The sequence below is a fragment of the Lepidochelys kempii genome, chromosome 5, assembly GCF_965140285.1.
Source record: "Lepidochelys kempii isolate rLepKem1 chromosome 5, rLepKem1.hap1, whole genome shotgun sequence".
In the NCBI taxonomy this organism is placed as follows: Eukaryota; Metazoa; Chordata; order Testudines; family Cheloniidae; genus Lepidochelys; species Lepidochelys kempii.
Window position 1 is genome coordinate 39,202,156 of NC_136384.1, and position 16,357 is coordinate 39,218,512.

The window sequence follows — 16,357 nt, forward strand, 5'->3', positions numbered from 1 at the left end:
CTGAAAGGATATCAGTCATTTTCAATGCCTGTAGAGATTCAAGGAATTGCATGCTTCAGGCAGCATTTTACTGCCTGCCTGTTCTTGTGGTTTTTTTCTTTTTTTTTTTTTGGATTGGTAACATTTAGTGATTAATGGGAGTCTTAATTTGCATGCTCACTTTTACGCTTGTTACAGTGCATTATGTGCCAGTAGGAGTTACTAACGTTCAATAAAAATCTCATGCATACTAATGAGAATGCAAATGAGCGCTGATGAAAGAATGCCTGGGTCTCAAGGTATGAAAAGTCCAGTTATCTTGCAAATTTGCACACGGACAAAGATAGCAGAATAATAAGCACAGAATGCAGAAAGTACCATATAGATATAAATAGCAACAGCAACATAATTAGACAATTTGAAATGCAGGCAATCTATTCATTTTCAAAAGCTTTGCAGAAAAACCCTCCTGTTTTGGTCACAGACCTGTATCACCACCTTCTTTGCTTTGCTAAGCCTAATGGGTCTTGGCTGTGTGAAGGTATTTTGCTTTTTTGGGATCGGGGAAGGGGAGTGTTCGAGTGGAAGTATTTCCAGACATAGCCTTCACTGGATGCATTTTTTTTAATTAAAAAAGTAAAGGAGCACCATTCAAATAACACACATTAAAGCATCTATCTTATTGTTCCCTTCAACAATAATATTTAACTATGCTAGAAATCTCATTTCTTCAGTCGTTTAAAACTGGATTGGACAAAACACTAGAGGAGTATATTGCAGGCACAAAGGGGATGGACTAGAGATCAGTGGTTTTCAACATGGGGTCTGCAGACTATGTCTAAGATTTCCATAAGGGTCCAGACCTGCATCTGAAATTTTTTAGGGGTCCGCAAATGAAAAAAATTTGAAAACCACTGGTCTCCATGATCTTTTCTATCTCTAAATTTTGGTGTATAAGTGTATTCAGATAGAGAATATAAAATACTACATCTCTTCTATCTCAGTTACATGATTTAGTCAGTTGGTTTTTCTTAAATTAGATAATTGCTAGTCATTTTTTTTTTTTTGCACTTTAGCTGCTGCTGGTTTTTCTCATCATAGTCCATCATTATGGCTCTGACCCTGCAAACACTTACGTACCTGCCTAATTGTACTCATGTGAGGAAAGTTTCCCACATGCATAAGCATTTGTTCACAGGCAGTGTCATGTCAGATACACAAAATTTTACTTGTACTGCCTGAACTCATGAAGACTTCAGGACATTTTATTTCAAATGCAAAATTATGAAGCTTAATGGGGGAAAATATATGAGAATCTCCTCATCCTTCTCCCCAAAGATAGAAGAATGATCTGGGTTTTAGAAAATCTGTGAGTAGTTTTTGAAAGACTGATAAAGCTATATTAAAGACTGTCGGTTCAGAGGATGGCTTTGTTTTTGGGGGGCGGGTAGGGGAATGTTCACCTTATAAAACATTCGAGGTGTGCTCTGCTGCACAGGAGACACTTGTATCAGGCAGTAAAGGAACACTTGTGTCACAAATTCATTATTTTCTCCTGTAGCTTATTACAAATACTAAACTTAATTCAGCTGTAACTGTTCGGAAAAGTAGTATGTAGTGCTGTGTTTGGATCAACAAGTTATTTTTAAGGTTCAGCTATGAGATTTTGTGATTCTGGCGTTTAGTCCAAGGAAAGCAGGGTGGAACCATCTATAAAACTATAAATTCAAAGATTTGGGGGGTTTTTTGTAGATGGAGAGCGAAAAAAAGCATACCATCATAAATGCATTATCTATGTGTGTAGACGGGAGTAATATGATGATGGAAGGTTTGATATGAGAAATAACTTCATAAATGAGGGATGACATTTTATCACTCCATGAGTGCAGCAAAGTGAGGGTCATCTCTAAAGCGTAAAAATATTTTGAATAACATATTTCTCACTTCATATATTTTGCTCATAAAATTTATTTAACTTTTAAAGATAAAGTTAAAATACTTGCAATGTCCTGTGTGTGGAGTGTTGAGCTGAGGCAATTAAATAAGTATCACTTCATACAAACACTCCATTCAACTGCAAATCTCTAATCAAATCATTGGTTAAGAATCCAAGATGGCAGTGGGGGGTGGCAGGAAGGGGAAGGCAACCACTGAAATGCTTCAGAGTCCTGTGGCACCTTATAGACTAACATATTAGTTGGTGAATTCACCCACGAAAGCTTATGCTCCAATACGTCTGTTAGTCTATAAGGTGCCACAGGACTCTTAGTCTGGATCTGTAAAAGCGGCCAACACGGCTACCGCTCTGATAATTGAAATGCTTGTATTTCTGCAATCACTTGCAGCTGCAGCTTAAACTTGGTATGATTTCAAAGATCCGTTTGTACAGAACTGTGAATTGGTGGTAAGCTGAAGGTGAAATACAGCTGTGAAGATACTAGCATTTTAAGAAAATAATAGCAATTTTCCCAAAATGGAAAGCAAGTTATAGATGTTGAGAATTGAGGAATCAAACTGACTGTGCTGTAATAAAACCATTCATAGAGAGACCGTAGAAAATAATCACCTACATGATGTGAGTTTAAAAACTGCCCTCTTTATTAAACATTAAAACTGCCTTCTGCTTTCCTGCTGCCTGCCTGCCTGTTTTGTGTCCATTGCACACCTTTCATGCATCCGATGAAGTGAGCTGTAGCTCACGAAAGCTTATGCTCAAATAAATTGGTTAGTCTCTAAGGTGCCACAAGTACTCCTTTTCTTTTTACACCTTTCATTATGCTTCTAACATGTCCGCTGCTTTACCCCTTTTTTAGGGGTTCCAACTTTCTATTTGCAGGAAACTGAACACCCTTGTCCTGCCCCCCCACTCATTCTATTCCCCCCCTGGTCCGGTCGCTCACTCTTCCCTCTCTCTCTCATTTTCACTGGGCTGGGGCAGGGAGTTGGGGTGTGGGAGGGGGTATAGGCTCTGGGCTGGGGGTGCAGGCTCTGGAGTGGAGCCAGAAATATATGGGAGGGGGCTCTGGGCTGGAGCAGGGGAGTTGGGTACAGGGAGTGGGGGTGAAGGCTGGGAGTGCGGGCTCTGGAGTAGGGCTGGAGATGAGGGGTTTGGGGTGCAGGAGGGGGTCCAGGGCTGGGGTAGGGGGTGGGGACTCCTGGCAGTGCTGATCTCAGGCAGAAGTGGCCTGGATGTCCCTCCGGGTCCTAGGTGCAGGGGCGGCCAGGAGGCTCCGGGCACCACCCCTGCAGCTCCCATTGGCTGCGTTTGGGCGCAGCTTGTGGAGCCTCCCTGGCTGCCCCTGTGCCTAGGAGCCGAACGTGCTGGCCATTTCCAGGAATTGCTTGGAGCCGGGCAGGCAGCCTGCCTGCCCCGCTGCTCTGCTGACTGGACTTTTTTATGATCCAGTCAGAGCCACCAGGGTCTCTTTTTGACAGGGTGTTCCAGTCGACAATCAGACACCTGGCAAACCTGCTGTTTTCCCTAGAGCACCAGAACTGCTGCTGGTGATGGTCTGAAGAGATAGACCATCTGATAGAAGAGAAGATTTGTGTACCACAAGGCTCACACTTGCTCCCTTATTAACAATCATTAGTCACTTCCTTCTTTAGTCTTTCTGGTGTTTTTACAGTTGTACAATACAACTTTAATCTCTACCACATTCAGTGCCATCAGCTGAAAAGTTTACAGTTTGGCCATCAGCTGAAAAGTGTGACAGTTTAATACCCATACTAATTTAGGCTGTGATCTTGCCAGATATTGCAATGGGAAAATCCTATAAAATGTAAGCATTGAAACAAATAGAGTTCTGTAGAATTTAATAGAAAATCACTTTATCTACTTAACCAACCTATAGAATGGAATACCATTTTCTTATTGTTTTCTGATTGATGGTGCGAAAACTCTGTAGACAGGTTAGTGTTGCCTATTCAGTTCTGAAAGACTTCTCCATAAAGGCAAGGTTTGGCCTCTTGAGTATCAGGATTGAAAGACCTCCAAGGAAACCCAGACACATCAGGAAATTTATATGTTTCATGGCATATAAACCAAGAAGTTACATAAAAACATAAATACTCTCGCTGGAAGGTTGCCATGTTAACACAATGTTATTTCTTAGAATTCAGAACGCCCCAGAACCCAAACAGAAAGAGAAACAGGCTGATCCCTGTAGCCTGAAAGCAAGACCCAAAAGCCCCATCTGCCCCTAAAGCGATAACTTGCAATTCCAACACAGTCCTCGGTACACCACAGGAGTAGTGTTGGTAAGTGAATTGGTGTTCTGTCATGGAAGAAATGCAGCAGTATGGTGTAAAGAAGAAATACTGCTTTGAGGGTGCCATCTTGTAGACTAGAGGCAAAAATTGAGGCCCTGTCATTAAAGGAGGGTTGCCAGCTTGGTAATATTTTAAAAACCTCCCCTGCCCCGCCTATTTCCCCCCAAAGCCCCACCCCGTCCCACCTATTCCCTGAGGCCCCACCCCATCTGCTCCTCTTACCCCCTCCCCATGTCACTCAGTGCTTTTTCCCTCCCACCCCCAACCCCCCACCTGAGTCAGGAGGGACTTGCCTGTGGAGCCAGGGCTGGGAGCTGCAGCTACCTGACAAAGGTAGGAGGCAGCCCCAGCTGAGTAGGGGCTGGAGCGAGTGATGGCCCAGTGCCTCCCCATCTCTCCCGCTCACAGTGACCGGACACTGTCAGGTCCCCTTTTCAACCAGACTTTCAGGTTGAAAACTGGGCACCTGGCCACTCTACATTAAAGATACCTTAGTATTATCCTTGAGTTAAGGCTGTTAACTTTGGAGTCCTGGCTAAATTCCAGATAGGCAAAATGAAATTGCCCAGTCTTCATAATAAGAAAAGGAGTACTTGTGGCACCGTAGAGACTAACCAATTTATAGCTCACAAAAGCTCATGCTCAAATAAATTGGTTAGTCTCTAAGGTGCCACAAGTACTCCTTTTCTTTTTGCGAATACAGACTAACACGGCTGTTACTCTGAATCTTCATAATACTGCTCTCATTTTAATTGGAGACTAGTTCCTCCTACCAGCTATTTCATGGTGTTGCTGGAGCAGATTGGCTGCCATGTTTCCTTTCAGTGGTGAAGTGAAACAATCTCTATCTATGCAGTTTGCAGAGTGCTCTTCGTTTTTCTATGGAAGTGCTGTGCGAATGTAAAATAGTACTGTATTAGAAATGGTAAAGATTGTCATGAAGTGCTCCACAAACCACCCTGGAATTTTTATAGATGCCCACAACTCATACTATGAATTCAAACATATTTCATTGAATGTCACTTTTTCTCTATTTTCAAACACAGTAGCAAGTGTCTTAATTCTACAGACACATAGGAGAACATTTTGCTATATATGTGTATGTGGAACTGGTTGTCCTTACATCTGTCCTGATGCTCACTACTGGCCGCTTGTGTCTCTCTTGCTTATTCATTTGAAAAATTATAGTGGGAGAGACAGAATATTTGCAGTCATACATGCCTCATTTCTATACGTTGAAAGCTCAAATAAGCTAAATGCTAGTGCACTGGTGCTTCTAAATGCTGACATATATTGATGTATATATGGACAGTACCAGAGATATATATTTGTATGGTATCTGTGGTGGATTTCAAGTGGTCTTTTTAATAGTTCATTAGCCAAGTGAAGTGAGGTCTAACATGGAACTTGGCATTTGTCTGTAATGCAGTAACTTCGGAACAGCCCATCTGATCAATACCAACATTTCTGGGAGTGTTCTAGACATCCGTGAGCCAAAACCTGTTGAGATTGGTGCAAATGGGAATACTGGGAATGCCTGATTGACAGGAACATCAGGGCCCCCAGATTTTCTGGTGCTGCAGGCGGAGAAATCTCAACTACTGCCCCCTGCTGCTGTGCGCACATATTAGAAGCAGCAGTTTAACTTGAGTGGACATTGTATCCTGCACACTAACAAAAATAAGAGAGCCTTACAGGAAGTGTGTGCCTGTGCATGTGGAGCAAGGAACGGGGTAGGAGAGACAGGGAAGCAGCAGGCACTGGAGGGATGCAGCACTGTTGGTAGGGAGTGGAGGTAGAAGAAGAAGGAAGCAGGGACCTGGAGAGGACTGAGGGACGGTGGTTGGGCGGGGCTGGGGGGGGAGGGGAGGAAAGGACCTGGTGGAAAAGGACCTGGTGGGAGGTATAGTATTTTCATGACAATCAGAGTTGTCAAGATAAACCATTTATTATGAACAGAAACTAAGTACAGAATAAGATAACACTTCCTACTATCCTGTATAGCTGCAGCTTGCAACAGCCCTGTCCTGGTCTTATAGGACCTGTGTGGCTCCCCTGGTATGTTATGATCATTGAATCTGAACACCACCTCAGGCGCTCTGAGTCTGAATCCCATCTGGGGCAGAAATTTGAAAAAAACAACAGGGTCTGCCTGTCCTGAGCTGCTTTTGTTTCTGCCCCAGCTGGAACTGTGTCTTAGGAAACCAATGACAGTATCTAGAAGCGTGACATCTCTTCACTTCCAGGAGGAATTACCATAACACTATGAAATTTACAAACTGTAATAAATACAATACCTGACTTCACAACCCTTCAGGTTCCTTTAACACGACCTTAACATGTTTCAATCAGTCTCATTCAGCATTTCAGCAATGTGCCCAATTTTCTGTTTTGTAAACCCTCTTAAGGCAAATCCTTATCTGTAAAAGACCATTCAGTTTCATAGTTAATTACAGGGTCAGTTTTGTGTATTGTTTTCAAAAAGTGTCTGCTCTCACTTCACTTGTCACAGCCATATTTTCAGGTATCTTGAGCAGATGCTTAGGATTCCTTCATAAGATTTTTGCCTTCATCTTTGATTGCTGTAGTTTTGACTGGCCAGTGCCCATCTTGCCAAATTCTCAGTCTTTTTTGTTTTTTAACTGTGGAAAATGTCTTGTTCCTTTATGTAATATTTTGTCTCGTTGTACTTTCCTAGTCTTTTCCTCACTATTGCGGACCCCTTGGTCATCCTTTATTTTTTCCCCATATCGGGTAATTGAGTCTTTATACATTTCATAGACTTTAAGGCCAGAAGGGACCATCATGATAATCTAGTCCGACCTGCACATCACAGGCCACAGAACCTCACCCATCCACTCCTGTGATAGACCCATGACCTCTGCTGAGTTACTGAAGTCCTCAGATCTTGATTTAAAGACTTCAAGGTTACAGAAAATCCATCATTTACTCTAGTTCAAAGTAGCAAGTGACCCATCCCCCATGCTGCAGAGGAAGTAGACAACCCCCCAGGATGTCTGCCAATGTGACCTGGAGGAAAATTCTTTCCCGATTCCAAATATGACAATCAATTAGACCCTGAACATGTGGGAGAGACCCATCAGCAAGACACCTGGGAAAGAATTGTCTGTATTAACTCAGGGCCCTCCCCATCTAGTGTCCCATTTCCAGCCATTGGAAATATTTGCTAATAGCAGTCACAGATGGGCCATATGACATTATAGGCAACCTCATCATACCATCCCCTCCAGAATCTTCCAATCTCAGTCTTCAGACCAGTTAGGTTTTTGCCACCACTACTCCTCTTGGGAAATTGTTCCAGAACTTCACTCCTATAATAGTTAGAAAGCTTTGTCTCATTTTAAGTCTAAACTTATTGATGGCCAGTTTATATCCATTTGTTCTTGTAGAGGAGTTCAACAGGTGATGTTTTTCACATTGTAGCTCTATAGCTGAGTAGTGCTAAATATAAATCTTTTTTTATATATATAGATAGATTTTAGCAAGTTCTTCACTGTACATATTCCACATACAGCATTGGCTTTGAGGATATCTAGGACTAGCTGTCTTGTGATGAAAGTTTGTACATTTTAGCAAAATCCAGGAATGCCCTATTCTTGAACTGTTCTCTGTTTGTCAGTTATTACTGTTCTTGGTATTTCATGATGTACAAATACAAACTTAATGTGCCTGACAAACTTAATGTGCCTGTTGCTGCAGTGGGATCTTCAAATATGACTACTTCTGGGAAATTAGTAAAGTAGTCGATTTTAACCAGGTGGTCATGTCTTCTCAAACTGAACATATCCATTCGAACTTTGTTCCATGGAACTGAGCATTTTTTCATATGATACCATTGCTTCTTTCTGCTGGGAATTTCTGTACTTCTGACATATTCCTCACCTGTTCCCCATTTCTTCAATATCACTAGTGACCAGAATACAATTTCTCTAGCTCTCCTTTTTGATTTGGTCATTCCCAACTGCCCTTTGTGTATTCTTTCCAATGTTTTCTTTCTCATTGTGAGAACCACAATATGTGTCCCCTTTAAGAGCACTCCTGAGATCACTAAAAGCTAACTTTTATTGAGGGAATAGGCAGGTAGGAAGTGTTGCATTTTTTCCCTCCTATACTTATAGCTTATCACTGCTTGCAGGATTTCACTTTTAGCTGTTTGTCTCCTGTTCATCCCATAAGCTTGGAGAGACAGCATGTGATGATTTTATAACATTCACATGTATGATTATTGCTTGTTTCAGATTATCAGGCTATATGTACTGTCTAATGGAGCATAACCTCTTGAGACTGTGTCTGCTATTACTAAATAGGATACAGGTTGGAACTCCAGGGTTTCAACTTTGAACAGAGGCAACAACCAGGGGAGTTTTGGAGGGAGTACCTGCAGACTCTGTGCTTTGAGGTAGCAGGACTTAGTGAGTGGTGTGTCTGGTCCATCTGTTGGCGGTTTGGTTGACTGTTCTCTGTAAAAGGACTGTAGATGGGCCCTGGGCTCCTGAGTAAGCAGGGTGCCCTGTAAAGCCCATGAGGCGCTAGCCCTTGGAGCTTTCATCAGCCCACATGTTTGAAGTCTCTGATTGGTTAATTGCTCGCTAATGGTGAGGAGCAGAGCTGAGTTAAGCAGGGAAGACTTGGTATAAAAAGTCACTTGCTAGGCAAATCCAAGAGCTGCAAACAGGCAGCTAACAAGGGAGTTTCCAAGGAAGTTTAGAGGGGCAGGGTGAGAGGCTTTGCTTTCAGGTTCCTCACTACATGTGATATCAAGATGGCCAGCAATAGAACAGTGGGGATGACCTGCAGCAGATGTGCCATCTTCTCTTTCCTACCTGAGGACAGAAGGGATTTTATGTGCATGAAGTAGAAGTTGGTTTCTGTGCTGGAGAAAAAGATTATTGGATGGAGAGGCAAGTTGAGATGCTACTGAGAATCGGAGAAGCTGAGGAGTTCCTAGACTATCAGGTTGGGAAAACATCACCTAGTACCCCAAGTTCCTGGAAGAAAGGAGCTGGCTACCAAGGAATTGGAGAGTGAGGAAGTCAGAGAGGAGGCCTGGCAGTTCATAACCACCAGAGGCAAGAGGTCATTGTGGCATTCTACACAGCTGGAGATAGATGAGGATGGTCAGGCTGTTGCCACCAGAGGGAAGAAGACAGGAGGGATTCCATATAACTAGAAGTTTCAAATCCATACCCAGTCCTGAACATGGAAACTTTGCAAGGTACTTCTCACAATCCAGCAGGTTGAAGGGAACAAAGAGATCTATGGGGGGACACATGTGGATGGCAGCTAAGCTCAACCTGTAAGAAAATCACGCTTGCCCACAAAGAGTTCTCTAGTCATCCAAGGAAGACAGACTATGCTTGTTGAAGATTCAATACTCAGAAGACTAGAAAGAACATTCTGCAAGAGGCAGATGGACAACAGAACAGTATGCTGCTTTCCGGAGCCACGACACCAGAAGTCTATCCAATCTTAAAGTAACTTCTCAAGTCATTGGGCAAGGATCCAGTGGTGATGGTTCATATTGGCACTAATGATACTGCAGCGTGGGATATCTTGCAGATAGCAGATGACTTCAGGGAACTCAGAAGTGTGCTGAAGAAGAATGTCCAGATGATCTTCTGAGACCCTTCCTCTCACATGAGCAAAGGAAGACAGAAGGTAAAAGATTATAGAAATGAACCACTGGTTAAAATTGGTGTAGGGTAAGGGGTTTTGGTTTTGTGGAACATTGGTCCACTTTGCTGTGGGGAGAGGGGACTGTGTAGTTTGGATAGCCTCCACCTAATTATAAGAGGGACCAATCTCCTTGGGGACAGACTGGCTAGAGTAGTCAGGTGGTAGTAAAAGTAATAACAAAATGGAAGGGTAAAAAGAGGGATGATATGAGCATTCAGCACAAAATTGAGATGTTGAGAACAGAAGTAATCAAGGAACCAAAGGACATGAAGAGAAGAAATTCTTGACTATCCTATACGCCAACACTAGGAGCCTGTGTAACAAATGAGGAATTGGAATTGCTCATTTATGAACATAAATTTGGTCTAATTGGTATTTCTCAAACCTGGTAGGATGATTTGCACAATTATAAAGTTAAAATCAATGGTTATAACCTATTTAGGAAGGATCAAGTAGGCAAAAGGGGAAGGGTAATGACACAGTATGTAGAACATCACAATACTTGTTTCTGAGTCACTGATAGCTCAAAAGAAAATGCTATTGAATGTTTATGGTTCAATGTCTTAACAGATAAAGCACAAGAGGAGTATTAGTTAGTGTCTGTTACAAACCATCACTGATAAAGTTTGCAGATGACACAAAAATTGGGGAGTGATAAATAATTTAAAAGGATTGGTCACTGATTCAGAGTGATCTGGATTGTTTGGTAAACTGGGCTTGAGCAAAATATGCATTTTAATAGGCTAAATATAAATGTGTACATCTAGGAACAAAGAATGTAGGGCATACTTACAAGATGAGGGATTCTCTCCTGAGAGCAGTGACTCTGAAAAAGATTTGGGGGTCGTGATGGCTAGTCAGCTGATTGTGAGCTCCCAGTGTGATGCTGTGGCTAAAAAAGTTAATGCAATCTTGAGATTCATGAGCAAGGGAATCCTGAGTAGGACTAGAGAGGCTATTTTTCCTCTATGAATTTGGCACTGGTGTGACTGCTGCTGGAATACTGTGTCTAGTTCTGGTGCCCGCAATTCAAGAAGGATGTTAATACATTGGAAAGAGTTCAGAGAAGAGCCACAAGAACGATTAAAGGATTCCTTATAGTGATTGATCTCCTTGAGTCTATCTATTTTGCTTAACACTCCAGTGGCAGGAATCAGAGTAGCAGCCGTATTAGTCTGTATTTGCAAAAAGAAAAGGAGTACTAGTGGCACCTTAGAGACTAACCAATTTATTTGAGCATAAGCTTTCGTGAGCTACATGAAAGCTTATGCTCAAATAAATTGGTTAGTCTCTAAGGTGCCACTAGTACTCCTTTTCTTTTTGCAGTGGCAGGAAGTTGAAGCTAGACCACTTCAAACTGGAAATAAGGCATACATTTTTAACAGTGAGGGTAATTAATCCTTGGAACAGTTTACCAAGGGTCATGGTGAATTCTTCATCACAGACAATTTTTAGAAAAACATCCATTCTTGATTTAAAAATATGCTCTAGGAATTATTTTGGGGAAGCTTTGTGACCTATGTTCTACAGGAAGTCAGACTAAGCGATCACTAAGGTTCCTTCTGGCCTTGGAATCTATGAATTCATACTTCTGTATTTTCAAAAGTAGTCACTGTATTCTTGGTGATGTTTCTTCAAGTCCCCTTTTGTGTAGTGCAATCAGTGGTTTGTGATCAGTTTCTGCTTTGAAGCTTCTACCATAGAAGGAGTTGACATTTTGTACACCATACCGAGCGTTTCTTTTTCAGTTTGCGCATACATCTCTGTTGCTGTCATAGCCCTAAATGCATATGAGACTTGCAACCAATCAGTTTGATGACATGGTAATAGTACAACTTCAAGCCCTTCTTTCAATGCATCTGTAGAGAATTTGATGCCCTACAGTGGGTCAAAAAATTGCAGCACTGGAGCTGATGTCAGAGTGTGTTTTAAATCATTGAACTCTTTCATGCCCTGGTATCCATACCCATTTGATGACTGAGACATGGTATATCGGACCCGTTGAGGCCCCCTGCTGGAGGCCTTGTGGTCCTACCACACCTAACCCCAGTGAAGTTGAGTCCTCCTGCCTACAGAGACTGAAGGGAAGCAGCCAATCAGAGCGCAGCAGGCTCAGATAAAAGGTGGTGTAGGGCCTGAGCAGGTTAATTCCTGTCTCGGACCAGAGGAGTAAGAAAGTGTGATCCTTGTTGGAGCTCAAGGGAGAACCAGAAGATGGGTTCTGGTGGCATTGGCATTTGGGGAGGAAGAAGAGTTGAGAACTTCAGCCCTGAAGTAAGGGTGAAGAGGAGAGGGCTGCATAGGAAGCGGCCCAGGGAATGTAGCAGGAGCAATTCATTAATGGAATCAGTACATAGCTGCTGTTTATAAGGTCCCTGGGTTGGGACCCAGAATAGTGGGCGAGCCTGGGTGCCCCCCCACCAATCACTGGCATATTGGCCAAAGCCCCAAGAAGGGGACAAGTTTCGTTTAGAAGCCCAAGCACAGGGCTGGTATTTAAAGGGCTCAGGGATGGGGCTGAAGACCATGCAGAGAGCCAACCATTTGTTGGACTTTGTCACTCCAGAAGGAGGATGAACTTGAAGGAGAGCAAAGGCAAAGAGTCTCCTGGGAGAAAGCCCTGGGGGCACTGCTCTATACCAGGGCAGGCCAGACTTGCAGCTAGCCCAGTGGGGGGCCACAGATACCAACAAGGGCACAGTGATAGTCCTTTTTGGACCTTTGTTTTCCCAGAAGGGGTTCATCCATTTTAGACATTGTGTGACTTAGTTGGAGGGCTGAGCCATTGAAGACGCATCTGACTCAGGCAACAGCCAACAGGAGCATCACGAGCAGAGAGAGAAGGCAGGTTCATACCTAGCCGACAGGAAGTGCTCGTGAGAGGCGAGTGCGCCCCGTCACAATGATCTTGTGAGGGAGATATCTTAGATGAGTTGTGCAAGCTGTATAATAAAGTATGTATTTGCTGACATAATTCAACATGCCTAGGAACATTTGAATCCCCTTTTTATCTTCAGATCTCAACATGTTCAGTACTGCCTTAATCTTTGATTCATCAGACAAAATTCTTTTTGAGGTGAGTCTCTCTTCCAAATATATTATTACCATTGTTTGAAATTGACATTTGGTCACATTAAGGTTATTAGCTCTTGCAATTTTCAGAACTGTTTGGTATTTCCTGATGTTCAGTGGAAGTGCTTCTCTAAATTATGTCATCAATGTACCCTTTCATGCTTGATAGGCCCTCTAGCATCTGGCTTGTTGCATGGCGAAATACTTTTGGAGTTGAACATATTCTGAAAAGCAGTCTTAGGAAGCAGTATCTGCCAAATGGTGTGTTGAAAGTGCAGATATTTGAGCTCTCAGTGTCCAAGAGATCTGCCAACATCCAGCTGATGCATCTAATTTGCTGAAGAATTTGGCTCCTGCCATCTGGGACAACAGTTCACTTCTTGTGAGTAAGTGGAAGTGTACCCTTATATTTTAGTTTAACGCCTGAGGGTTGGTCCATATACAGTCGTAGTACCCCTCCTTTTTTCTGTACAGTTACTAAAGTGTGAACTCGGGCTGTACGTTGTTCTATTCTCCAGATGATACCATTTGGTTTGCGGCTCCTAGTCTAGCCTCTTTCTTAAAGCTTGAAGAACATTTTGTGTAGCGTGTACTACAGGTTCTGCATCTTCTCTTTACTATATCTTATATATTAGTGGAAAGCATTCATCTCCTGTGAATAAATCTTCATATGAAATGATTAATACATTCATAACTGGTTCTATGTTGTCTTTCTGGCATACATCCTCATAACAAGACCAAGCACCTTACATGTGGGAAGGCCCAAAACACTTCGTTTGCTTCCCTCTGCGTACGACCACAAATTCTTGTTTTATCATTTTCCCATTACATTTAAGTGTCAGTGTGCACTCACCCACCATTAGAATTGTTTGTTCAGAATAGTCTTTCACAGACACTTTTGACTTTTCCACTTTCATGTGCTCCTTACATTTCTCTATTTCACTTCCTGTTATTCCATTTACATGTGCCCCAATGTCTGTTTTGGACGTCACATATGTGCCAGCCATTTGTACACAATTTAATTACCCCGTCTTTTGAGTTCTCTGATGCCTTTATTATTGTCTTAAGAACAGCTCTTCCTCTTCACTTGAGGAATCCCGTGCGCTTTCCTGCTTTCTCTGCACATTTTAGCATAATGGTTGGGTTCACTGCAGTTTCTACATACTTGCCTGATGCTGGGCATTTCCTATACTCATGGTTGCTACATCGCTGGATTTGTTTTCTGCTTTCCATGTTTCTGTCCTTGGCCAATTTCTGTGAGCTTTTCCTTTTCTGGTTTAGCTATAGTATTTTGCCATCAGCTCTGTGCCTATCTGTAAGCTTTTTATTTGTGTTTCTGTTTGTTTTGCTGCTTGGTATGTACATATTGCCCTTTCTAGCGTCAGATCCATTGCCTAGTAACTGTTACATCACAGGACAATCTGATCTTTAATGGGAGTTTTTTAATATTACAACACTGACTTTTTTGTTTTAAGCCCAACAAACTACTTTATTGTTTCACCTTCATTCTGTGTTCTCATCCTGAACATATCTCTCTCATAAGTAACTTTTTTTTTTTTTCCTAGGGACACAATGATCCTCAAACACTTTTGTTATTTCTTCAAACCTTCTTCTCTTCCACCACCACCACCATCTGTTTAGAATGCATTGTGTACATTTAGGGCTTCTGTACCTGCTACCGTTAAGAGCAGAACAATCTTTTGCTTATTCTCTGGTTTATTTGCCCCTGTAGCTTTCATATACCATTCAAATTGCTGTCTGAACCTTTTCCAAGCATAAGCAGAACTTCCCCAGATTCTTAAGGCTGGTGGGGAATTACTTGCAGTTGCATGGGCTCTGCAGTAGCCTTTGCAATGTGAACTCTCACTGGGTCTTCCAGCATGGTGTGCCTTCCACACCTGGTACTATGTAGTATCTGCCTGATGAGCAGAGTGGTGTCCAGATAGACCCTTTATTAGGAACAAGAACAACATATAGAAAAGAGGTAACAAAAACTTCCCACTGCTCTGTGTAGCTGCAGCCTGTGGCTGCCTTGCCCTGGGATTCTTGTTTCTGCCCCATGGGAAGTGTGTCGTTGGGGAAACCAGAGACTGTGTTTAGTGTGTAGAGCAGGGGTCTCAAGCACGGGGCCCTCGCGTGTGGGGTTATTTCCTGTGGCCCGCCAAGCTCCCCGCACCCCCCGGAGTTATTTCCTGCGGCCCGCCAAGCTCCTCTCCCCCCGCTCCCCATCCCCCCAGCACGCCATGTCTCTGCTCCTCTGCCTACCTCCAAGCGCTTCCTGCTGCCAAACAGCTGTTTCCAGGAGGGAGGGGGGAGAAGCGGGGAGCCGCACACTCAGGGGAGGAGGCGGAGAAGAGGCAGGGCAGGGGCAGGGATTTGGGGAAGGGGTTGGAATAAGGGTGGGGAGGGGGCAGAGTTGGGGTGGGGACTTTGGGGAATGGGTTGGAATGGGGGCAGGGAAGGGGTGGGAAGGGGCAGGGCAGGGGCGGGGCCTCATGGAAGGGGTGGAGTAGAGGGCGGGGCTGGGGGCAGCGGGCGGGGGTGGTGTCAGAGATGCGGCCCTCGGGCCAATGTACTAGTCCTCATGTGGCCCTCCTGGTGATTCAAGTTTGACATCCCCAGTGTAGAGGAAGCATTACATCTATATATTTTCTAGGGGACTTACTGTATGGAACAAGGAGGAACTGGGTGGCTGGGGTGGGTGTGGAAGAGAGACTTTCGTTGGTGGAATGAAGATACGGAGTCGAAAGCAGGGACTTTGGGGTGGCAGGGACCTGGTGAGGAGGAATGGGAGTGGAGGGAACCCAGACCGTGCCATGGTGTGAGGGGCACACAGCAACCTTTGCAAGGGGGTTGCAGGAGCCTGGTATGAGGGGGCCTTACAGAAACTTCAGCATGGGTAGAGGGAAGAATGGGACACGCACAGGGTTCCTGCCAGGGGTGGAAGAGAGGATAAGGTTGCCACACAGCCCTTGCCATGGAAGGGAATGGGGCACAATGGTATGGGGAGAGGGAAACACCACAAACCACTGGCATGTGGCAGAGGGGGGAATGAGGAGGAGAGACAGAGCTTTAGGCATGGGATGGGCAGGGAGAGTTGCAGGGAGTCTGTGAAACAGAGAAGGATGGGAGGGTGGCATACAGGGAGCTTGTGGGAGGGACTGGATTGATGCAAGGAGCTCCTGTTGGGTGCAATGCACTTGGCCTACAGAAGCTATGAATTGTGCAACCCCCTACTGAATACTGTATTTTGACCTGGTTATTGGAATATTTACTGAATGACTACATTGGATTAAATCAATAGAACTATTGGGAAACAAACATGACTCAAAATAAG

The 16,357-nt window shown here is 43.6% G+C and overlaps 1 protein-coding gene across 4 annotated transcripts in view; it reads left to right on the plus strand.

The window, feature by feature from the left end:
* The window catches only part of NDUFAF2 (NADH:ubiquinone oxidoreductase complex assembly factor 2), a 130,255-nt gene that overhangs the window by 82,253 nt on the left and 31,645 nt on the right, over positions 1 to 16,357 (plus strand). For 2 of the 4 annotated variants that reach the window (XM_073344026.2, XM_073344028.2), the window contains exon 3: positions 12,966 to 13,024. The exons of the other annotated variants lie outside the window; for them this stretch is intronic. In XM_073344026.2, coding sequence (XP_073200127.1) covers positions 12,966 to 13,024 — 59 coding nt within the window. The remainder of the gene's footprint in view (positions 1 to 12,965; positions 13,025 to 16,357) is intronic. 4 annotated transcript variants of the gene reach the window in all.